General features: G+C 47.6%; 1 protein-coding gene across 1 annotated transcript in view; it reads right to left on the minus strand.

Moving 5' to 3' along the window:
• LOC147709279 (voltage-gated delayed rectifier potassium channel KCNH1-like) overlaps positions 1 to 13,637 on the minus strand; it is an 815,455-nt gene extending 801,818 nt beyond the window's left edge. The window contains exon 1 of the mRNA XM_086925924.1: positions 13,559 to 13,637. Coding sequence (XP_086782050.1) covers positions 13,559 to 13,637 — 79 coding nt within the window. The remainder of the gene's footprint in view (positions 1 to 13,558) is intronic.
• Positions 13,638 to 24,391: the final 10,754 nt, after the last annotated feature.

Below are 24,391 nucleotides of genomic sequence, written 5' to 3' on the forward strand. Positions count from 1 at the left end.
AGAACTCACTCTAGAAGGCCATGTATAGGGTTCAAGGACCCTGGAGCTTGTTGTGTCCCTGTAGCTCTCAAAGGAGGCCAGCCAACAATTCCTTCAAGTCACTTTGGTAGTCCTGATTTCAAGCAGCAAGGCCTGCCTCCAGCAGCAGGGCAGTCTTCTGATGGTACAAGACAAGCTTTAAGCAGGAGGACAGTCCTCTGAAGTACAGAATAGTCCTTCTGGGGGTCCTCTGTAGTTCAAGGCGTTTACTTAAGAGTTGGTCTAAAGATCCAGTAGTTATAACCGGTGCCAGTTTTTGAAGTGGGTGAAACTTTTGGGCTCCCCACATCAGATTCCGAAAAGTTACTTCCTTCCCCTTCCTCAGTTCCACGTAGTCTACGGTGACAAAAGGCTGTTGTCATGTTCCTTTGTGAGTGTGCTGGGGGCAGCCCTCTGGAATGTAAGTGGGATACGAAACAGCTTGCCCCTCCCATCCTGCAACACCAAGTCCCTCTTTGTCTCACTGTCTTGAAGGAATACACAAAGGCCAACTGCCAACTATTCATGGCCATGTGACCAGGACACAGGCTGCAGGCACCAAATGCAGAGGACATGAAAATGCTAGCTTTCTAAAAGTAGCATTTTCAGAATTGTGACTTAAAATCTGACTTTTCCTTTATTGAGGATTTTAAATTACAATTCCTTTGAGACCAAACATGACCTTTCTACCTGTTCCCAATTAAAAGGTATCACTTATTAAATGTAATAAGGTAACCCAATGTTTTTCTATGGGAGCCTGGTGAAAAACGAATGTAGGAGTTTTTCACTACCAGGACATGTCAAACTTAAAAACACATGCCCTACCTTTTCAATACAATGTACCCTGCCCTATGGGCTGTTCAGCGGCTACTTCAGATGCCTTGTATGTATTAAAAAGGGAGGTTTTTCCTGGCAAAAAGTTTGTTATGTCAGGTCGATTTAAAGTGCACACAGGCAGCAATGGTAGGCCTGAGACATGCTTTGAAGGGCTAATTTAGTGATAGCACAATATGTGCTGCTGGCCTACTAGTAGCATTTAACTTACAGGCCTTGGGCACATGTAGTGCCACTTTACTAGGCATTTATAAGTACATTAAATGTGCCCAACTAGGCAAAGCCTAATTTGACCATATTGAAAGGAGGGAGCACAAGCACATTAGCAATGGTTAGCATTGCTAAAGTGCACAGAGTCCTAATGTCAACAAAAAATGTAATCCAGACAACAGGAGGGATGACAGCAAAAGGTTTGAGGGAAGACCACACCAAGGATGTATGTCTAATACCGCCATTCGTTTAAATCTTCGGTGCTCATGATGGAATGGTTCAGTCATGAGCACCAGTGCTCCTGTGCTCATGACGGAACCATTCCGTCATGTGATGTGATGTGAGAGAGATTTATATAGGGCACGAATGCCTGTGGGTGTCATGAGAACAGGGGCACTAAATCTCTCTGCTACAGACAGCAGGGGGGCTTCCTTTTTTTTATTGGCCTTGGGAAGTTGGGTAAGAGCTTTCCCAACCTACCCAGGCCAATTTGCATTTTCTTTGCAATGCCGAATGCTCGCATCAATTTCATAGTTTTGGTGCTCATGGGGCTATCTCAGGCCCCGAACACAGAAACACTTGGGAGAGATATCATTGGAAAGAGGAGAATCTCCCCTTTCCAGTGGTACCCTTCTCTAGTGGATCCCTGCTTATGGATCACCCCAGGAGGGCGATCCCCAAGCAGGGATCCACCCACCAACCACCAGGGAGGGGGGAGCATGCCCTTGGGTAAGGGCCTTTGCTCCCCTATATAATGTGGGTACAAACAGTCTTACTGCGCCCTGGGGGGCCGATGGGGGCATAAGCCCACAATCTACCCCCCTGGGGGGGCAAAAAGCACCTTAGATGCCAGGGATTTTTTGTATAGGCAAGGGGTGGGAGTTGCCCAGAATGGGCATGAAAATGCCCCCCAATGAAAACAAAAGACGTTTTGCCCCCCCCAGGGGCAGATGAAGGCAATAGTCCCTGATCTGCCCCCCAGGGGGGCAAAAAGCCAACTAAGCACCAGGGATTTTTATTTTTATATACATAGGGGTGGAAGCTGCCCAGAATGGGCATATCAATGCCCCCTCCCCAAAATGCTACAGTCTTTCTGCCCCCCAGGAGGCAGATGGGGCAGTAGCCCCCAATCGGCCCCCCATGGGGGCAGAAAGCACACTTGAAGCCAGGGATTATTTTTTATAGGCTAGGGGTGGGGGCTGCCCAGAATGGGCATCCAAATGCCCCCGCCCTACCCCCCATGAAGGCAAAATACTTTATGCCCTTCATGGGAGGCAGATGGAGCAAAAGCCCCTTATCTGCCCCCGAGGGGGGTGGCAGATAGCCCACTAGGCAACAGGGGTTCCCCCCCAAAAAAATGCCACAGTCTTTCTGCCCCCCACCCCCTAGGAGGCAGCAGGGGGCAGTAGCCCCTGATCTGCCCCTCGGGGGACTAAAAGCCCATTAGGCAGGGTTTTTTTTAGTACGTATGGATGGGGGCTTCCCAGAACAGGCATGCCATTGCCTCCACCCAAAAAACAAATGGTACAGTCTTTCTGCCTCCCCCCGGGATGCAGATAGGGGCAAAAGCTCCTTATCTGCCTCCAGGGGGTACAGAAAGCCTAATAGGCATCAGGGAAATCTTCTTCTTTTTTTGTAAATCAGGGATGTGGGCTGCCCTCGAATGGGCCTGAAATGCCCCCACCACCCCCAAAAAATGCCAGAGTCTTTCTCCCCCTCATGAGACAGATGGGCACAGTAGCCCCTGATCTGCCCCCCAGGGGGCATCAGAGATCCCACTAGGTACCAGTGATTATGCTGGCTTTTTATATGCATGGGGGGCTTATCCTTTCACTCAGGAGACTGAGAGGGATGCTGTGGGGTAGTACATTTGTGCTGGCACGATGATTCCACTCAAAAATATGTGGAAAATGTGTTTTTTTCACCTAAATTTGAGGTTTGCAGGGGATTCTGGGGAGGAAAACATTGGGGGACCCACTCAAGCCAAACCTTGCTGGACTACCCTTGGTGTCTAGTTATCGGAAATGTGTGGGTTTGGTAGGTTTCCCAAGATGGCCACCAAGCCGGGGGCCAAAAACCCAGGTGACCCCCCTTGCAAAACCAGGTTGTTTTGTGATAGGTAATTTTGATGTCTCCTCAATATGTTTTGGGCCCTTGCCTGTCGCGAGTACTTGACCCACCCACGCGTCTGAGGTACCATTTTTATCAGGAGACCTGGGGTAACGCTTTGTGGTAGGAAATTTGTAGATCTGCGCAGATTCCAGACCTTTCCATCTCAGAAATGTGAGGAAAATGTGTTTTCTTTTTACAAAGTTTGAGTTTTGCAAGGGATTCTGAGTAACAAAACCTGATGAACCCCATCCTGGATACCCCTGGGTGTCTAGTTTCCAAAAATGTATAGGTTTGCTCGGTTTCCCTAGGTGCCGGCAGAGCTAGGGTTCAAAATCTACAACTAGGCATTTTGTAAAAAAAGGGTCTGTTTTCACTGTGAAAATGAGGTGTGGTCCCGTTGCTTTTGGGCCGCTTCCTGGTACGGGCACTAGGCCTTCCAACACAAGTGAGATACCATTTATTTAGAAGACTTTTGGGAATGTGTGGTGGATGGAATTTCGTGGATCCACACAGATTCCAGAACTTTCCACCACAGGAATGTGAGGAAAATGTGTTTTGAAAAAAAAACAAAGTTTGAGGTTTGCAAGGAATTCAGGGTAACAAACCCTGGTGAAAGGCACACAAGTCACCCCATTCTGGATTCCCCTGGTTGTCTAGTTTCCAAAAATATATAGGTTTACTAGGTTTCCCTGAGTGCCGCAGAGCTTGGGTTCAAAACCTACAGCTAGGAACTTTGCAAAAAAAGGGTCAGATTTCACTGTGAAAATGTGGTGTGTCTACGTTTCGTTTTGGGACATTTCCTGTCGCGAGCACTACACCTACCCACATAAGTGAGGTACCATTTTTATCAAGAGACTTAGGGAAACACAGAATTATTGAACAACTGTTATTACCTATTGACTTTCAATTCATTTCTGCCTTCCAAATGTAAGACAATGTGTTAAAAAGGAAGTCACTTTGAAAAATGTCCTAAATTTCACCTGCTGGTATGGGTGCCCACAATTTCAGAGATGTGCAAATAGTTACTGTTTCTAAACTCTATATTTTGTTCCTATTTCAGAAATACATAGGTGTCTTTCATACCAATTTTCCCTGTTTATATTTTCCCAAATGAATTGCTATATACCCAGTACACAGTAAAAAAAAACATTGCAAGACGCTACTCAGTTATTGACTCTGGGTTCTTTGAATTCTTGGCGACCCTACAAGTCCTATATATCTCCACAACCAGATGAGTCCAGCATATGCAACAGCATATTCCTTTCAAAAATCTGGCATACTCAGACGAAGTTACATGTGAAAGCGTTGGCACAAATGGCTGTTTTTTTTTAACTCATTTTCAATGTTTCCTATTTTCAACTGTTAGTTTCTATTATAAAACCTTGAAGGACCTACACAAATGACCCCTTGCTGGATTTGGAATTTTGGCTACTTTTCAGAAATGTATAGCTTTCCTTGATACATCATTGCTTTCATACCAATTGTTAACATTAACTGGAAGGAGGTTGAAAGCACAAAAAATAGCAAAAATAAGCTATGTCCAGTAAAATGGCAAAACTGTGTAAAAATGTTTGGTTTTCTGACAAAAGTCTATCAGTCCCTGAAAGCTCCGAAGATGGTGATTTCAGCACCACAACCCCTTTGTTGATATTATTTGCAGGGAAAAAAACCAGACGCTATCATCTGCAGCCTTTTATCCCATTTTTCCCAAAACAAACAGAATTTAGCTGCATTTTTGCTGATTTCTGGGTCCCCTCCGGGGGAATCAACAAACCCTGGGTACCTTTAAAATCCCGATGGTGTTGGAAGAAAAGGGCATAAATTTGGTCAAACAGTTATAGGGACCTAACCGCGATCTACCCCAACTTGCCAAAAAAAAGGATTAGGACGTCAGGAAAAGGCCCAGCAGCAAAGGGATATATATAACCTCCTTTAAGTCTGCTAGAAATTCTGCAATTTGAGGCCGAACGCTGATGATTGTGGGTGGGCATGCTCAGAAGAATATTGAGTGTTCACAGACACTGGAGCATGGTCAGGAGAATGTTGAGCAGTCACAGACACTGGAGCATGGACAGAAGAATGCTGAGCATTCACAGACATTGGAGCATGGACAGAAGAATGTTGAACGTTCACAGACACTGGAGCATGGACAGAAGAAAGCTGAGCGTTCACAGACACTGGAGCATGGTCAGAAGAATGCTGAGTGTTCACAAACACTTGGGCATGGTCAGAAGAATGCTGAGTGTTCACAAACACTGGAGCATGGTCAGAAGAATGCTGAGCATTCACAGACACTGGAGCATGGTCAGAAGAATGTTGAACGTTCACAGACACTGGAGCATGGACAGAAGAAAGCTGAGCGTTCACAGACACTGGAGCATGGACAGAATAATGCTGAGCGTTCACAAACACTGGAGCATGGTCAGAAGAATGCTGAGCGTTCACAAACACTGGAGCATGGTCAGAATAATGCTGAGCATTCACAGACACTGGAGCATGGACAGCAGAATGTTGCGTGTTCACAGACACTGGAGCATGGTCAGAAGAATGCTGAGCGTTCACAAACACTGGAGCATGGACAGCAGAATGCTGAGCATTCAAAGACCCTGGAGCATGGACAGAAGAATGCTGCGTGTTCACAGACATTGGAGCATGGTCAGAAGAATGCTGAGCGTTCACAAACACTGGAGCATGGTCAGAAGAAAGCTGAGCGTTCACAGACACTGGAGCATGGACAGAAGAAAGCTGAGCGGTCACAAACACAGGAGCATGGACAGAAGAAAGCTGAACGTTCACAGACACTGGAGCATGGACAGAAGAAAGCTGAGCGTTCACAGACACTGGAGCATGGACAGAATAATGCTGCGTGTTCACAAACACTGGAGCATGGTCAGAAGAATGCTGAGCGTTCACAAACACTGGAGCATGGTCAGAATAATGCTGAGCATTCACAGACACTGGAGCATGGACAGCAGAATGTTGCGTGTTCACAGACACTGGAGCATGGTCAGAAAAATGCTGAGCGTTCACAAACACTGGAGCATGGACAGCAGAATGCTGAGCATTCAAAGACACTGGAGCATGGACAGAAGAATGCTGCGTGTTCACAGACATTGGAGCATGGTCAGAAGAATGCTGAGCGTTCACAAACACTGGAGCATGGTCAGAAGAATGCTGAGCATTCAAAGACACTGGAGCATGGACAGAAGAATGCTGCGTGCTCACAGACATTGGAGCATGGTCAGAAGAATGCTGAGCGTTCACAAACACTGGAGCATGGTCAGAAGAATGCTGAGCATTCAAAGACACTGGAGCATGGACAGAAGAATGCTGCGTGTTCACAGACATTGGAGCATGGTCAGAAGAATGCTGAGTGTTCACAAACACTGGAGCATGGTCAGAAGAATGCTGAGCATTCACAGACACTGGAGCATGGACAGAGGAATGCTGCGTGTTCACAGACATTGGAGCATGGTCAGAAGAATGCTGAGCGTTCACAAACACTGGAGCATGGACAGCAGAATGTTGCGCGTTCACAGACACTGGAGCATGGTCAGAAGAATGCTGAGCGTTCACAAACACTTGGGCATGGTAAGAAGAATGCTGAGTGTTCACAAACACTGGAGCATGGTCAGAAGAATGCTGAGCATTCACAGACACTGGAGCATGGTCAGAAGAATGTTGAACGTTCACAGACACTGGAGCATGGTCAGAAGAATGTTGAACGTTCACAGACACTGGAGCATGGACAGAAGAAAGCTGAGCGTTCACAGACACTAGAGCATGGACAGAATAATGCTGAGCGTTCACAAACACTGGAGCATGGTCAGAAGAATGCTGAGCGTTCACAAACACTGGAGCATGGTCAGAAGAAAGCTGAGCGTTCACAGACACTGGAGCATGGTCAGAAGAATGCTGAGTGTTCACAAACACTTGGGCATGGTCAGAAGAATGCTGAGTGTTCACAAACACTGGAGCATGGTCAGAAGAATGCTGAGCATTCACAGACACTGGAGCATGGTCAGAAGAATGTTGAACGTTCACAGACACTGGAGCATGGACAGAAGAAAGCTGGGCGTTCACAGACACTGGAGCATGGACAGAATAATGCTGAGCGTTCACAAACACTGGAGCATGGTCAGAAGAATGCTGAGCGTTCACAAACACTGGAGCATGGTCAGAATAATGCTGAGCATTCACAGACACTGGAGCATGGACAGCAGAATGTTGCGTGTTCACAGACACTGGAGCATGGTCAGAAGAATGCTGAGCGTTCACAAACACTGGAGCATGGATAGCAGAATGCTGAGCATTCAAAGACACTGGAGCATGGACAGAAGAATGCTGCGTGTTCACAGACATTGGAGCATGGTCAGAAGAATGCTGAGCGTTCACAAACACTGGAGCATGGTCAGAAGAAAGCTGAGCGTTCACAGACACTGGAGCATGGACAGAAGAAAGCTAAGCGTTCACAAACACTGGAGCATGGACAGAAGAAAGCTGAACGTTCACAGACACTGGAGCATGGACAGAAGAAAGCTGAGCGTTCACAGACACTGGAGCATGGACAGAATAATGCTGAGCGTTCACAAACACTGGAGCATGGTCAGAAGAATGCTGAGCGTTCACAAACACTGGAGCATGGTCAGAATAATGCTGAGCATTCACAGACACTGGAGCATGGACAGCAGAATGTTGCGTGTTCACAGACACTGGAGCATGGTCAGAAGAATGCTGAGCGTTCACAAACACTGGAGCATGGATAGCAGAATGCTGAGCATTCAAAGACACTGGAGCATGGACAGAAGAATGCTGCGTGTTCACAGACATTGGAGCATGGTCAGAAGAATGCTGAGCGTTCACAAACACTGGAGCATGGTCAGAAGAAAGCTGAGCGTTCACAGACACTGGAGCATGGACAGAAGAAAGCTAAGCGTTCACAAACACTGGAGCATGGACAGAAGAAAGCTGAACGTTCACAGACACTGGAGCATGGACAGAAGAAAGCTGAGCGTTCACAGACACTGGAGCATGGACAGAATAATGCTGCGTGTTCACAAACACTGGAGCATGGTCAGAAGAATGCTGAGCGTTCACAAACACTGGAGCATGGTCAGAATAATGCTGAGCATTCACAGACACTGGAGCATGGACAGCAGAATGTTGCGTGTTCACAGACACTGGAGCATGGTCAGAAGAATGCTGAGCGTTCACAAACACTGGAGCATGGACAGCAGAATGCTGAGCATTCAAAGACACTGGAGCATGGACAGAAGAATGCTGCGTGTTCACAGACATTGGAGCATGGTCAGAAGAATGCTGAGCGTTCACAAACACTGGAGCATGGTCAGAAGAATGCTGAGCATTCAAAGACACTGGAGCATGGACAGAAGAATGCTGCGTGCTCACAGACATTGGAGCATGGTCAGAAGAATGCTGCGTGTTCACAGACACTGGAGCATGGACAGAAGAAAGCTGAGCGTTCACAAACACTGGAGCATGGACAGAAGAAAGCTGAACGTTCACAGACACTGGAGCATGGACAGAAGAAAGCTGAGCGTTCACAGACACTGGAGCATGGACAGAATAATGCTGCGTGTTCACAAACACTGGAGCATGGTCAGAAGAATGCTGAGCGTTCACAAACACTGGAGCATGGTCAGAATAATGCTGAGCATTCTCAGACACTGGAGCATGGACAGCAGAATGTTGCGTGTTCACAGACACTGGAGCATGGTCAGAAGAATGCTGAGCGTTCACAAACACTGGAGCATGGACAGCAGAATGCTGAGCATTCAAAGACACTGGAGCATGGACAGAAGAATGCTGCGTGTTCACAGACATTGGAGCATGGTCAGAAGAATGCTGAGCGTTCACAAACACTGGAGCATGGTCAGAAGAATGCTGAGCATTCAAAGACACTGGAGCATGGACAGAAGAATGCTGCGTGCTCACAGACATTGGAGCATGGTCAGAAGAATGCTGAGCGTTCACAAACACTGGAGCATGGTCAGAAGAATGCTGAGCATTCAAAGACACTGGAGCATGGACAGAAGAATGCTGCGTGTTCACAGACATTGGAGCATGGTCAGAAGAATGCTGAGCGTTCACAAACACTGGAGCATGGTCAGAAGAATGCTGAGCATTCACAGACACTGGAGCATGGGCAGAGGAATGCTGCGTGTTCACAGACATTGGAGCATGGTCAGAAGAATGCTGAGCGTTCACAAACACTGGAGCATGGACAGCAGAATGTTGCGTGTTCACAGACACTGGAGCATGGTCAGAAGAATGCTGAGCGTTCACAAACACTGGAGCATGGTCAGAAGAATGCTGAGCATTCACAGACACTGGAGCATGGGCAGAGGAATGCTGCGTGTTCACAGACATTGGAGCATGGTCAGAAGAATGCTGAGCGTTCACAAACACTGGAGCATGGACAGCAGAATGTTGCGTGTTCACAGACACTGGAGCATGGTCAGAAGAATGCTGAGCGTTCACAAACACTGGAGCATGGTCAGAAGAATGCTGAGTGTTCACAGAAATTGGAGCATGGTCAGGAGAATGTTGAAGGTTCACAGACACTGGAGCATGTACAGGAGAATGCTGAGCGTTAACAAACCCTGGAGCATGGTAAGAAAAATGCTGAGCATTCACAGACACTGGAGCATGGTCAAAAGCATGCTGAGTGTTCACAGATACTGGGGCGTGGACCGAAAAATGCTGGGCAAGCATAGACATGGGCAAGGAGAAAGGCAAACTAAGCATTTGCAGAGAAAGAGGCATGAACATAGAAACACTGAGAATACTTAGACAGCAGGGCATGGATAAAGAAATTCAGAGCACACACAGAGGCAGATAAATACTAGGCAATCATATTCTTGCATCTAGGCAATTCACACAACCTTGAGCATGTGCCTGAAAGAAGCTAAACCTGTTGGCTTTGTCAGTGCTTGTTAACAGCATGAAACAAATCAGTAACAATAATCACACGAAGTCTGAAAATATAAGACTGTGAATTGAACATCACTAATATCTGTGAAAGGGGTAGTATTGTTCAGTGTCTCAATCACGCCTGTTCTCTCACTCACACTAGCTCCTCTGCGATCTTTTACTAAGTTAGATAGTCAATCCCTGTTTCCCTGACTGTTTTGCAGGAATCCCCCATCTACATATATCATACGAGATCTTTTTCCTCCTCATCACTATCTTTCTACTCTCTCATCAGCACGGACTACCTTGCATCATGTTTCCTACAACACACACACTCCGCTCAGTTGGAAACACTGCATTTTATTTATTTTATTTTGGTGATCTCAACGTTTCAACAGCTGTACATACCTGCTCCACACTGTTTCACATAAAGTTGTAACTACAAATCAAACATAAGGGACCACTGTTCTGTGTGTTCTGAGAGGCCAGTGATGGGATGGGCACCTTCAGACACTGTGAGAAAGTCACAGAGTCCCAATCCCAGAGCTATCAATCGTACCCAGTCATGAGCACCTACCCACAACTCACCCAGACACAGAGGCAACTCAGGTCCCAGGATGCAGCATACAAGGGTATTATGTGGCAAAGAAAAAACTACACAAACGCATCTGGGAAGAGGGGAATGCTCTTAATGAATGCCGAATGAAATAAAACGTGTGAAATGCAAATAGGAACTGCGTCACTGACACGGATCACCGTGAGGGTTTCTACAGCGGTTGAGACAACGACCTGTTTTGCTTGTAAAGTTAGCGACACGAACACCGCACCCAAGAAAGACCCATTTCAAAGTCAGTTGTTGATTACAGCAGCAGGCCATGACCTGGCTGGACCCACCCCACCTAAAGCCCTGCAGACAAGCAGAACAGGCATAGATCTCGGACATCAACAAGGTGCATGTTTATTATGGACACTTGGTCACAGAAGCAAACAAAACAGTCAGGGAAAGTACAGAGGCCAGCTGACTGCACAGGGAGGGCACCGAGGAAGTCTGGACAAACACACAGGATGGTCGCACGATGAACAGGTACTGACAGAAAATATTGAGAGACGGTGTGTTGTGTACAGACGCACGGTAAAGTTAGAGGAGGCCCGGGTCATGGAGGCAAGCGGACTGAGCATGCTCGGACACAGCGGCGCGTGCATAGACTCATCAAAGAGGCGCAGAAACCGAAGCATCTTTACAGAGACGCTGAACGGGCGCTGGGGCAGATCCAAAGGCGCCAAATGAGCTGACGCTTGGGCGCGCGCACTGAGCACGCAAGTGGACGCCGGCACGCGACGGTGGTAATGGCCCGAAGAAGCACAGGTGTAGACGCAACGAACGATGCGCACGCATGCACGCACAGGTAAACAGAGCAGGCAGAACCACGCCGACGCACGCCTGTGCGGACATCCAGAGCATCCACAAAGACAAAGAACCGGAAAACAGAAACGGTGTTCTTAAATACACGACATTCACGTGCAACTGTGATAGAGTTTAGTTCTTTGACTGAAAATGTGACACTTCAGTGACAGGCAGTAGGGCTCATGCGTGTGGCGATAGGAGGAGGCGGTCCAGCCACAAGGAAAAGGGATAGAGAGAGAAGAGGTGAAAGGGCAAACCCCACACATCGTCTGTCCCCTCTAAGGAATGGTACCTTCCGAGACACCCACCCCGGGTGAAAAGTGCCAGGTATAAGCGCCAAAGAGAAGCAGGAAGGAACTTCTATCGAAAGTTTTGGTGAAAGTGTTCAGTATCAGGGAGGTGCGGATTGTGTCTTCGCGGAATGTTACATAAGGACGATGTGCTGCAAAACCTTAATATCTGCAATAACTCTCCCGGGCGGAGGATTCCCCGTCGTTTTCAACACAGTATTACCGTTTTATTACAAATAAATAGGTTGTTGCATCTTACAAATATTGATACATACAGTTTTAAAGTGTTTCAAAAGCATTATAACATCACATCAATCAGGTAATATAATGAGAATGTATCATCTTATTTAATTATATTGACTAATAGTGCAAATACTTAAAGCTGTGTCAAACTGACTGGCAGGGTTATTTTCAGGCATCATCGATAAATACCATCAGTTCAGAACATTTTTACCTGCCCAGGACAGAGCCCGTGCTCCTGTGAGCTCAAACCCACAAGCAACGGCAAACTGCATAGTGCACATATTCTTATAGCGCTTTCCATACTCAATGGGTGCTCTGAAGCGCTCGTTTTAACAATTTAACATATGCCATAAAAAGTCGCTATGCTCTACAGGTATGTTTATCCGCCTAATAGAAGGCGGATGAAGACGCAGCGCTTGGGGTGGTGGTGAGTGGGATGATGGGGGTGGTGTGTGTGTGTGTGGGGGGGGGGGGGAGGGGGAGGGGGAGGAGAGGGGGTGCTTCCAGCAATCCCAGACAAATCTCGCCCTCGTTTCACTCCAGCTGGTTGAAGCAGCCGGGGGCACCTGTGCCCCTCAAAACTGCGGGGTCAAGGGTAAGTGTACGGAACCCCACTACATCATCATGTACTGCTATGGATGGAGAGACACCCCCACCGCCCCCTCCAAGTACAGAGGTCAGTACATGAGTAATTTTACTGTATAGGGGCAGCCGGCTCTGCATGGATCAATGCCAGAAGACCCCATAGTGAGGGGGCACTACAAGGGGCGGTGATGACGCGATACTGGGTACCTAGCAGGCATCAGTGTAGAGAACACCTTGGAGTAGAGAGGGTACGGCCACTCTCCCCTCCCCCACTTCCAGGCACTACGTGACGAATCGTCACATGCAGCGTGCTCTGCATGTGTCAGTGCCCGGAGACTCCCTCCGTAGCCCTGGGGTCAGGGGAGAGCCCCCCAGCAGCGCAGGTGTTCAGTACCAGAGGAGATGGGCACAGCACTTACAACCCCCTAAAGTGCCCGAGTGCAGGGGCCAATGCACGGGGAGGGCCCGGCCCTTCACTGCCCCTGGACTGGGGCTCCCCCCCCCCCCCCCCCCCCCAAAAAAAAAGTCATGGCCACCCCTGAAGTGCATCTGGCAGTCCCAGGGAAGCAATAAACCTACAGAGAAAGGGTGGATGCCCCCATCCCACTTGCATGTTATGTGCCAGTCCCGATAGTGCACAGTGCACCGGGGGAGCCCCGCAAACCAGGGACCACTGCAGGGGAGGGGGGGGGGGACACATATCTAGGGGCCAGTACACGAGGAGAGCACCACAAGATATATATATGCCAGTCCCAGGAGACGCCCGAGGCACCAGGGCAGTGTTTGAGCATCACCCTGCAGTCCTGAAGTCACTTCCTGGGGACCCCTCACCCAGCAGAGCAGGGGTCAGTTCTAAGAACTCCCCTGCGGAGGACCAAAGGTCAGTCAGTCTCCACCGCACCGGGGGGAGGTCAGGTCGCTTGCTTACCATTGGATCTCCGCACGATGTTCTCCAGGAAGGTGTTCTGGGGGGCCACCAGCCCTCTCCGGCCCCCGGCCATCGACATGTTCCCGCCCTCGCCGCGGGAGGTTCAGGGATGCTTGGGGGTGGGGGGCAGAACCTCGAGCCCCGGGTCCCGCTCCGCACAGCCGCACCTCATGGTCCTCCGAGCCCCGGCAGCAGCTGGCAGCCAGCGGAGGCGGCAGCTCTGCCGGGCAGCATCCTCCGCGTCCCTCGTCCCACCGCTGCCCACGCTCAGCGACTCCCTGCGCGGCCGCGCGGCGCCCTCTGGCGGCCGAGGCCCGGCAGTGCCTGCAGCACCTGCACACTCTGGGGCTGGACAGGGACTCTCACAGCCGGACCCGGGGCGCCCGTCTCAAGTCCAGCGCAAGAGCGCCACCTAGTGGAGCTCCGCTCAGCCCGCACTTGACTTTAGAAGTGATGCAGATTAAAGTGCCGCTGAGGATTCACCTCAGTTTGACAGGTGCCTCGGCAGGCAGGTGCTTTATTTGCTCCCAGGCAGGGGCGGCCCGTGCTCAAAAAGCGCCCTGGGCGAAAAGAAACCTGATGCCCTCGCTGCTGCTGGTAAATAAAATGAGGTAATAGGGGGCCGATTTTGTGTTCTCAGGTTAGACGCACTGAAGCCTTAAATCAAAGCAGTGCCTGTCCTCCCAACAGAAACATCTGGGCACCTCTCCCCCCAACCATCCCGATTTACACTCAACTTCACGATGTTGTGAAGTTGTTTGTGGGGCCGATAGGGTTGTTGTTGGTCCATGGTGGAAGGGAGCTGGGGAACCAGGTTCAAGTCACGGCGTCGGCTCAACATCTTGTGATTCTGAGCAAATCACTTAATCTCCCGGTGAATACCAAAAAATGAAAGTGTCCTTGTGTAATGTAACTGGTGCTCATGTAAAGCGCTCCAATACCTTAGGGTCGAGTTCGCGCTATATAAAACTACCGAGAAAAAAAAAGCATATGTGTTAAAGCCTAAAGGGGTGTGAATCAGCACCCACAGCAAGCAAAAAAAAAACCTGTTTCATCTGAATAATTGGAGCCAAGTGAGAGGGGCGAGCCTGTCTGCAGGACCTTGACACAGACAGCCCTGTGCGCCCTGTTGAAGATTGGAAACCCCGGCCTGCGCCCATGCCAAAAGCCAGCCCTGCTCAGTGCACCTTATACGACAGAGTTTAAAACAGTGGCATTATCTGATTAAAGAGAATGGTCACTTAAGAGTGCCTAATAAAACATATATAAATATGTCGACATGCAAATTGTGCTTGGGGATGGATGGCACGCTCAGTGTGTGTGCCCCTTACTCGGTCTGTTATTCACGTGCTCACACCCAATGTGCCTCCCCACTTCTTGCCCCATTTCTGCTTTGCACTTATGTCAGCCCAAGTCTTTTTTAAACTTATTGCAGCTTAAATTCAAACTATTTGGGTATGGACTTTGTTGCATGCCTCTACTGTCCTGGTTATCAGAACATGTTTTCTAAATGTTATGCAACATATTTTTATAGAACCTCTAACCAATAGTAAGGAAAAATATAACTTTTTAGGTCTGGCATTAGCCGAGACCTTTTGTTTTTTATAGAGAAAAAATCCATACAAATCATATTTATACATACATAGAGAGGCTTTCAGCCAGCCTTCGTCATCCAATCGTCTGTTGTAGTGTCAATCACATTTTGCTTCTGTCTACCACAACAAACCGCTCAGGGCATGGGCAAGCCCACTGTAGCCAGTGCCTCCCTTAATTGTGCTCTGCATTTTGCGCTTGCATGAGTGTAGATCTGCCTAGGGAAGAGTCATTCTATAGCAAAAAAGAGCATGTGTAATCACAATTAGAGTGCAGTAAGAAGGCAGGGCTTAACTGAGGAATTGCAGCATCATGTATGCAAACAAGTGCATTTTTTGTTAATAGACAGTTTGTTAGCCTCAGGACTGTGCACTTTATAACTGTTAACCAGTGCTAAAGTGCTTGTGTTCACTCCTCTAAACATGGTAAAATTGGCTTACACCCAATTGACACATTACATTTACTTATAAGTTCCTTGTAAAGTGGTACAACATGTAGCCATGGCCTGTAAATGATATGCTACTAGTGGGCATGCAATTAATTTCAAGAGACAGTGGTCCCTTCCAAGGTAATTAGTTACATTCAAATGTCTCCAATATTACAATAAAGATTGGGTCTGTGCGCGTCTGAAATTGGCAAATATTTATTCAAAATACGACAAAACAAAACAAATTGGTGAGTGGGTGGGACGGGACAGAGTATTGGGAAATCAGCTAATTTCCTTACCACAGGCAGGTGACTTAAAAGTGAGTTTTAGTGTAAAAATATAAATGAGAATTTACAGTTTAGAGATAAGATGTGAGAGTCGAAGATGTTTCGATCCCCAACGTGGTCATGGGATCATCCTCAGGACTAAGCAATAAAGCAAGTGCCTGGGAAGTTTATATGTAGCTAGCAGTTGGAATGGTCCGGCGAACAGTAGAACAGATGGTCGTCACGGAGTGATTTACAAAATAATTGTGGCTGCCGTTAGGTCGTAATGAATGACCTAATTAACGGGATGGCTCCAAGGATGTTGAAATTACTGCTACAGGAGGGAAACGGTAGCGCAAGAATTATAGTTATAAATTGAATGAAAGGCCGGGTGCCAGGTCCCCAGTAGCGGGAAAGTTGCAGTTGTTGTCAGGCTTGCAGTGGTGTCAGCATGGTGATGTGCCAACTGCTGTGCTCGAAGGTCAGGCACGGAGCGGGCATGCAGCACTTATTGTGCTACCCACTTAAGAAGCTCTTTAAAACATGTCTCAGGACTACCAATACAGCCTGTGTGCAGTTTACAACTTCCAATTCGACCTGGCAAAATATACCTTTTGCACGCAAAGAATGGTAGAATGCACTCAAAGTTATAATCCAATGTTCATAATGCTCAACAGCGTTGTAGGTGTGCTTCCTTGTTTCCTGCTCCGTCTGTGCACACTACATATATGTGTCTCAGAAAGGAACCTCAGCAGATCCCCAAACAAGATGCACAGCCACCAGTATAATGAATCCAAAAATGTCAACCATTTTAATATATATTTTTTCCAAAAGTACTCCATATTTAATCTTATAGTTTTTTTATACTAATCTGTTCATTTTCATCAAAATTTCATTGCAATGTTTTCACAAGTGCCTCAAGGCTTTTGGTAATGGCACTAGATGGTTCAATATTCTTAATTGCACTTCGTCTTTACATAGTTTCCAATGCATTTCAGGATTATTCCCTTCCTCAGGGGTAACTACACTGTAAAATGGTAAAAAAGTCGCACATCAGTACTATCAATTAAACATAAACTAAAAAAAATCTATGCAAACAACATGAATGCTTAATAATATAATCCCTTACAGTACATGATAACTGTTCTGGAAATAAAATAACTACAAATTACATTACCCATAATCCCTGTATTTAAAAAAATAGACAGGTACTTTTAAGTTTTATATGCCCTGGTAGTAAAAAACGACTAAAATTGCTTTTATGGTCTGGCTAGGCAGCACAGCTGTCGCCAGACAACTATGGAAGCATCACTAGAGAGGGACCTTGGCTCCACCCACATGTTGGAATCAGGAGTCCATATTTTGATTGGGCAGAAGTTTTGTGCTTCCTCAAAAAACGCTTGTCCTCCATACAGCTGTAATATATATACTTTTTTTATCCAGCTGCCTAAGCTTGGACTTTCAGGGGCACACACATGACATTGGAATGCTATTATAGTGTCTTAGATAATTAAATAATTTATGCTGTTTTTCCTGGCAGCAGAACAGATGAGAGGAGGACAGTCATTAACCTACATGGATTTTTAGGTCTGGCTTGTCAGTCATCTGGACTTTTAACATATATCAATATTATTCTACAGTTCTTTGCTTCCACACAAAAACATATCAACCAATCAATGAACTTTATTTCGGCTTCGAGGGCCATAAAAGTACAAGTACAAGCATGATCATACCTACAATTCATAGATAAAAACAAACTCATACAACATAGTTTTAAAAATCAGCCTCATACATGATAATAGTTAGAAAAGTATCCACTTTTAAAATGTACATGCAGCCATAAAACCATCACATGACAAATACATATCTATTCTCATGCTATTGACTCGCAAGGCTTCACATTACCATGCAACATTCCTTTAAAGTCCGACCTATTGGCATTGTCAATGTTTCTTTACTAGTGTGAGGCCTACCTCTCCCGTAGAATAATATTGTATTATCTTATTGCACTTAATAAGTGTAAGAAAGTGTCCTCTTTTTTTGCATGGTTGGCCCAATTTTTGCTGAACCACTGATGTACTTTGACTGAGTGTGACCTGGGCTCCTGCCAATTAGGTACCCAGGGCCTATGTTCTTTCCCTAAAACTGCATTGAAGACAAATAGCCAATTGGCACTCTCTGGCCACAGGTCAGCCCCTGGTAAATGGTACCACATGTACCCGGGGCACTGTGGCCAGGGAAGGCCTCTAAGGGCTGCAGCACTAATAGTGCCACCCTTAGAGGCCCTGTAACTTTACACATCCACACTGCCTTTGCAGGCTGCGAGTTTTGGTGCAGAACAAAGTGAAGAGTCAACATGGCACACATCCCTGTGTGCCATGCCTACAATCCACTGCCCTGGCATATATCAGCCACCCCTCTAGCTGGGTACACTATACCAGTGGTGAGGGTACCTGTGCATGAGCCCTGTACCCATACAGTGTCTAAGCCAATTCTTAGACATTGTAAGTGCAGTCCTGCCATTAAGAGTATATGGTGCTCACTGCTAAAAACCTAGCAAGGGACAGGGATGGCTGATTGTATGACCAAGGGGACTACGCGGGTAAATTAATAGCCTGGTTAGACAAAAAAAAAAGGCGCTGAGGGTGGTATCTGAGCTTAGGACCGAATCACTGAACCTCAAGAGCTAATTAGCGAGTTTGCAGCTCATTTCCAAAGAGTATACAGCAGGGGGTCAGAACTCCCAGAGGGAGATTTCTCCAAGCTATTGGCTGACATCAAGCTACCCACCCTCTCTGACGACGATCAAGAGACTCTGGAGGGTGCGCTCACCGCGGAGGAGCTGGCCAGGGTAATCAGCAAACTCAGGCCTGGGAAAGCCCTAGGACCTAATGGTCTCCATATTGAGCTATACAAGCTTAAACCTGACTGCCTGGGTCAACACCTTAAAAGTATGTTCGAGGACAGTAAAGTACTGGGGAAACTACAGCGAGATCAGCGCATCGCTAAATTGGTGGCCATCCCTAAAGAAGGGAAACCAAGAGAGCTGTGCACCTCTTACAGGGTAATATCTTTGTTAAATGCGGAACCCAAAATCCTCGCGAAGTTACTCGCAAATAGGATCAAGCCGATAATCACCAAACTAGTCCATCCAGACCAATCGGGCTTTATGCCGCACCGCAACACCGCACTCAACCTACGATGCCTCCATGGAGTGTTAGGACGCTGCCACACGATCCAGGAAGACGCGGGTGTGGTCTCGTTGGATGTCGCTATGGCATTCGACACGCTTGAATGGCCCTATATGATGGGGGTCCTCAAGAAACTGGGCTTTGGTCCTAATTTTATTAGGTGGGTGCGCCTACTCTACACTGAGCCGTTAGCCCAGGTGGTGGTGAATAATAAAATGTTGGAGATTTTTACATTGGAAAGAGGGACGCGGCAGGGCTGCCCCCTCTCAACCCTGCTTTTTGCCCTATCCCCGGAGCCGCTCGCGGCCTGGATATGATAAGATCTCTCCCTACGGGGGATCAGATGGGCAGATGGGTGGGAGGACCGGATTTCTCACTATGCGGACGATATTCTCCTATACCTCGCTTCCCCTTCCAAATCCCTTAGCGTTGCCCTAGACATTTTTACCAGTTTTGGGAGAAACTCTGGCTTCAGCATCAACTGGGGGAAGTCATTGCTGTACATCCTACATGGTGCCCCCCGTAATTCCACGCAACTGTCCGATCAAGATAGCCACGGAGGGATTCATGTACCTTGGAATCTTTATCTCCTTGGATGTGGTGACTTGCTATGAGAGAAATCTCTTACCACCTCTGCAAAGGTTAAAAAGAGACACCGCCATTTGGAAGAGGCTCCCGCTGTCCCTACTGGGCGGGGCAGCACTTTTCAACATGATGGCACTACCATGTTTTTTAAATGCCCTTTAAAACTACCTAGACTTAGTCCCACAAAAGTACTTAGCGGATATTGAGGCCACCCAAAGAGACCTGTTATGGGCCGGAACGCCACGAATATCACTCCAGAAACGTACACTGGGGTGGTACGATGGGGGAATAGCACTTCCGGACATTCGAAAATACTGCTGGGCAGCACTCCTTTCAGCCATAAATCAGGACACGTATTGTGGTGGGGATGATCCCGGTTATGGGATGGACAGGTGGCTCCTTCCGGGTGGGAACTTTGAGGCTGCACTCTACTCTAAACCTAACAGGTATCCCCTCACGGGTTGTACGAGGCATTCTGTCCAACTCTGGCACATTGTGAACCGCAAATGAGGATGGGCTGACAAACTTACATTGGCTACCCCGCTCTGGGTTTCCAAAAAGCTGGGTACATTGGGTCGCACGAAAGGATTTTGCAATTGGGACCTGATAGGGATCTCTCGTATAAAAGACCTATGGGGACCCAATGGTATGGTGACATATGCCTCGCTACAGCACACATACGGCCTAGCGCATACGGAATACTTCCGATACCTACAGATCAGGCCCTCCCTCCAGGCCAATATTCCACCCGGAACACCATTATCGGAGTCCTCCCCCCCTAGAGGACAGACTCTTGGACGGCCATCTACCAGATAAGGCTATCTCGCTCACATGTAAAAAACGTACATACCACACCCCTGACCCCTTTCTCACTCTTAGGAGGAATTGGAAGACAGATGGTCTTGAGATTGATGACTAAGAGTGGAGAGAAGCACTGTCCTTCCCCAAAGAAGTAGCAATATCAGCAAAATTGAGGCTGATACAATTGAAAATATTACACCGAGTCTATATCTCTGGCACCCGATTAGTTTTGATGGGCAGGAGTGAGGACGGGTTTTGTAGGAGACAGTGTGGGAGGTGGGAACATTCCTTCACATACTGTGGGAGTGCCCTCTAATACAAGCCTACTGGAAGAGGGTGCACAACTGTATGTGTGCCGTCTGGGGGGTTGAATTGCGGCCCGAAGTTAAGAGGTGCCTCTTGAATATCTGGGAGCCCACAGATCTGTCTGCAAAAGGCAGACTGTGGGTGACGCTGGGACTGGTACTTGTAAAATGTAACTTGGCACGCCTATGGGGAGCAGTATCACCTCCAACGCTCAGTGCTTGGAAAAAGGACATGGACTGGTCCATGCTGCAAGAAAAGACAGTCTATGTGGCCCGGGGATGCCCCCGGAAATGGGTGGCAATTTGGTCAAAATTGAATGAGTACCTCGGCAATCTGTGTGAACCTCCGTTGATCCCTACCCTTGACGAACCAATAACGCCTTAATTGATGTATGTATTGTTAATCATCTTGTATGCTATGTCATCGGTTGTGATGTATACGTATAGAGTCTGTGGATGCAACAATGTACCAACTGTAATCCCTGTATGTACCGACCACCAAGTTTATTTCTGCAAATAAAAAGAGTTAAAAAAAAAAAAGAGTATATGGTGCTGGGAGCTTGTCAGTACGAACTCCACAGCACCATGATTGCTTTACTGAAAACTCAGAAGTTTTGTATCAAACTTCTCAGCACATTAAACCCACACTGATGCCAGTGTGGGATTTAATGAAAAATGCAGACAGAGGGCATCTTAGAGAGGCCCCCTGAAAACCGACGTATCACTAGTGTCCAGGCTAAGTGGCTGTTCACCAGCTGCCACCACCAGACATGTTTCTGGACCCCTGGGTCGAGAGCCTGCTGCTCTTGGGGATCTGAAACAATGCACATCCTGGGATGAGGTGCCAAGCCTCCTCCCCCAGGATGGGCAGGGTCCAAGAAAGGGGAAGCTTCAAAGGCTTGCCACCTTTGTTAGCTTACCCAAATCTGATGCTGCTTTCAGGAACTGGCCCCCACTGGTTCTGACCCCCACTTTGGGCTGGAGAATCAACGGGAAAACCAAGTGAGGGAGAGAGGTGTGCCCACTTTTGCCAACCCCACCCCTCAGGTGGGGAAGGCGAGGTGAACCCCAACTCTCAGTCCCCGCCATCTTGCAGATGGGGGTCCATAGCCAACGAGAGTGAGGCATATGCCCCCTCCCAGCAGAGGGTGGCATAATAGGTGGTGTACCCAACCCAAGGAAGGGACTCATTGGTCCCAACCTTTACCTAACCATAACTCCCCTAAATCTAGTATTCAGGGGCAAAGCTGAACCTTGCCTCCTCAGACAAGAAACAACTACAAGAAGAAGAAGGACCAAACAGCCATGCTGAAGCTAAGAAGAGGAGGTCCCCCACTGACTTGGCTCCAGCCCTACCGGCCTGTCCCCACCTCAAATCTGCAGAAGCAAAACTCCAGTGTGTCCTGCAGCCAGAAACCTCAAGAACACAAGGACCTGCTCTGCCTCCCAAAGAAAAGACTTTGTCTCCCGTGTACACAGGTTTTGTTCACCCACAGACTTTGGCTCCAGCAAAATCCGCTAGTCTGCATCACTCTGCACCCGTTGCCCATGGCCCATTTTCGAGTGTCCAACACCACGAGGAGGTCTCTCCGGCGATCCTGATCTGAGATCCAGTGATCCCTGACCTGCCTCAAGCCTCCACCAGATGCCTGCAGCATCAAACCGGAGGGTCCCCTCAACTGCAACCAGGACCTGGTAAGAAGATCTGACCCTAAAAGACACCCCTGCACCTGACGTCCCACAGCCTTGGGTGGCCCAACCGACGGTGTCTTGCCAACCCCCTGCATCCCTACTTATCTCTCCAAGTGGTGGTCGCTCCAAGAAGACCTTTGTCTCCGAGCCTGTAGTGTGTTTGCAAACCAGAGAATCCCCATTGAAAGTAACAGAGCACCCAACGCCAAAACAGCCCCCTGTACCAAGCCACCCTAGTGCTGCTGTGGGTGTAGATTCGGTGTTAACTTGAACCCCCATTTGCCCCGAGCTAAAGTCCAGGAGCTTCGCTCCCACAACCTTGTGGCCTGCTCTTGAGCAGCCACCAACTGGAGGCCCCCTATTCCCTATTGGATAACATTGGGCCTCAGCACTCTGTAACCGGCCGCCCTGGTGCCGCTGAGGGTGCTTTGAGAGCGCGTCCTCGACCCTGGGAGACCCCTGAGCCTAACCCCAGAAATCCAACTCCCACAACAAAGTACTTACCTGCTAACTGATAATTCTATTTCATCCCATAGGATAACATTTACTGTTTTCTATGAAAAAGTTTCTAAGTGTGGAGTTGGAAAATCTATAAAAGCCTAGACAATTGTGTACAAATAACCAAAACGCATTTACTTACCTTTTTACATGAAAAGTCCCAGTGCAGTATCCAGGTATACTACACTGTGTAAGAAAAGTAATCTCTAAAGTACTATTGAAAAGTCATTACAAAGTATATGTATAATATTTCAAGATATTGCATTTCACTAATTTTACTGTAGAAGTGTGGCTCACTGGTTAGAGCAGGCAGACCCTGAAGCAGAGGTCAGACCCGGGACCAGGGTTCAATTCCTGACGCGGCAGGGTCTTGAGCTCAAATGTCCATGGACTCGATAATTCTCGCTTCGGTGCCTGACCTAATCATGGGTTCACACTCTGCAACTCTGGGCATTAAGCTTGCTTAATCTCCACAACGGCCCCCCCGCAGCGGGATGCCTGGCTTTCAACTTGGGGATGCCCTGTAGGGGCTATCTCACAGGGAAAAGCCAGGACGGGTTCCCAAGGCAAGCGCGGAGATACCCCTTCGGGGGTCGATTCAGGCGCTATATAAGAAACATAATAATAATAATTATAATAATAACCATACCAAAGTATTTATACAACTGCAATTCAGACTGTATTGTTACTGCAAAGTATTCATCATTTACCTGTGCCAGGCTTGCTTTGTTCTAAGAAATAAATATAACAAAAGAATATTTTTATACAAAGCAAATTGGTCTGCGTTCAGTTTGTGAGTGTGTGCAATCATTTGCTGATTGAGTGGGTACAACAAATGCTTAACACTATTTATTTATTTATTTATTTATTTAATGCATTTTTATAAAGCGCGGACTTTACCCGAAGGTGTCAGAGCACTGTACAATAGAACCAGTTACGTTACATGAGAGAACTGTTGCAGGAAGAGAGCAAACAAAAATAGCATGCCATAGAGTCGAAGCAACGCAGGCAAAAGGCACACAATCTCAAGCACAGCATGAACAGACTGTACAAGGAAAAGTAAGAATAAATGTGAGAAATTTTACAATGACTAAAGAACTTCCTGGCGAACAATAGCAGGCCATATAATCAAAACAACGCAGGCAAAAGGAACACAATTTCAAACGCAGCAAGCACAGGATGTACAAGCAAAAATATAAACATATGTGACAAATTTACAATGACTAAAGAACTTCCTGGCGGGGTCTGAGAAGGAGGGAATTAGTTCTGAAAGTGTCTTTGGAATAAATGAGATTTGAGGTCCGCTTTGAAGATCTGGATAGAGGTGATGGCACGGAGCGAAGGAGGAAGCGAGTTCCAGGTTCTCACCGCATTACCTGAGAACGATTGTGCCAACAATGATTCTCTTTTGAAGGAGGGGGCTTCAAGAAGGAACTTTTCCGCATTCCCAGAAGGTCTTGAGCCTCCAGACAGTT

Source organism: Lissotriton vulgaris, chromosome 6 (assembly GCF_964263255.1).
Source record: "Lissotriton vulgaris chromosome 6, aLisVul1.2, whole genome shotgun sequence".
NCBI classification, from domain to species: Eukaryota; Metazoa; Chordata; class Amphibia; order Caudata; family Salamandridae; genus Lissotriton; species Lissotriton vulgaris.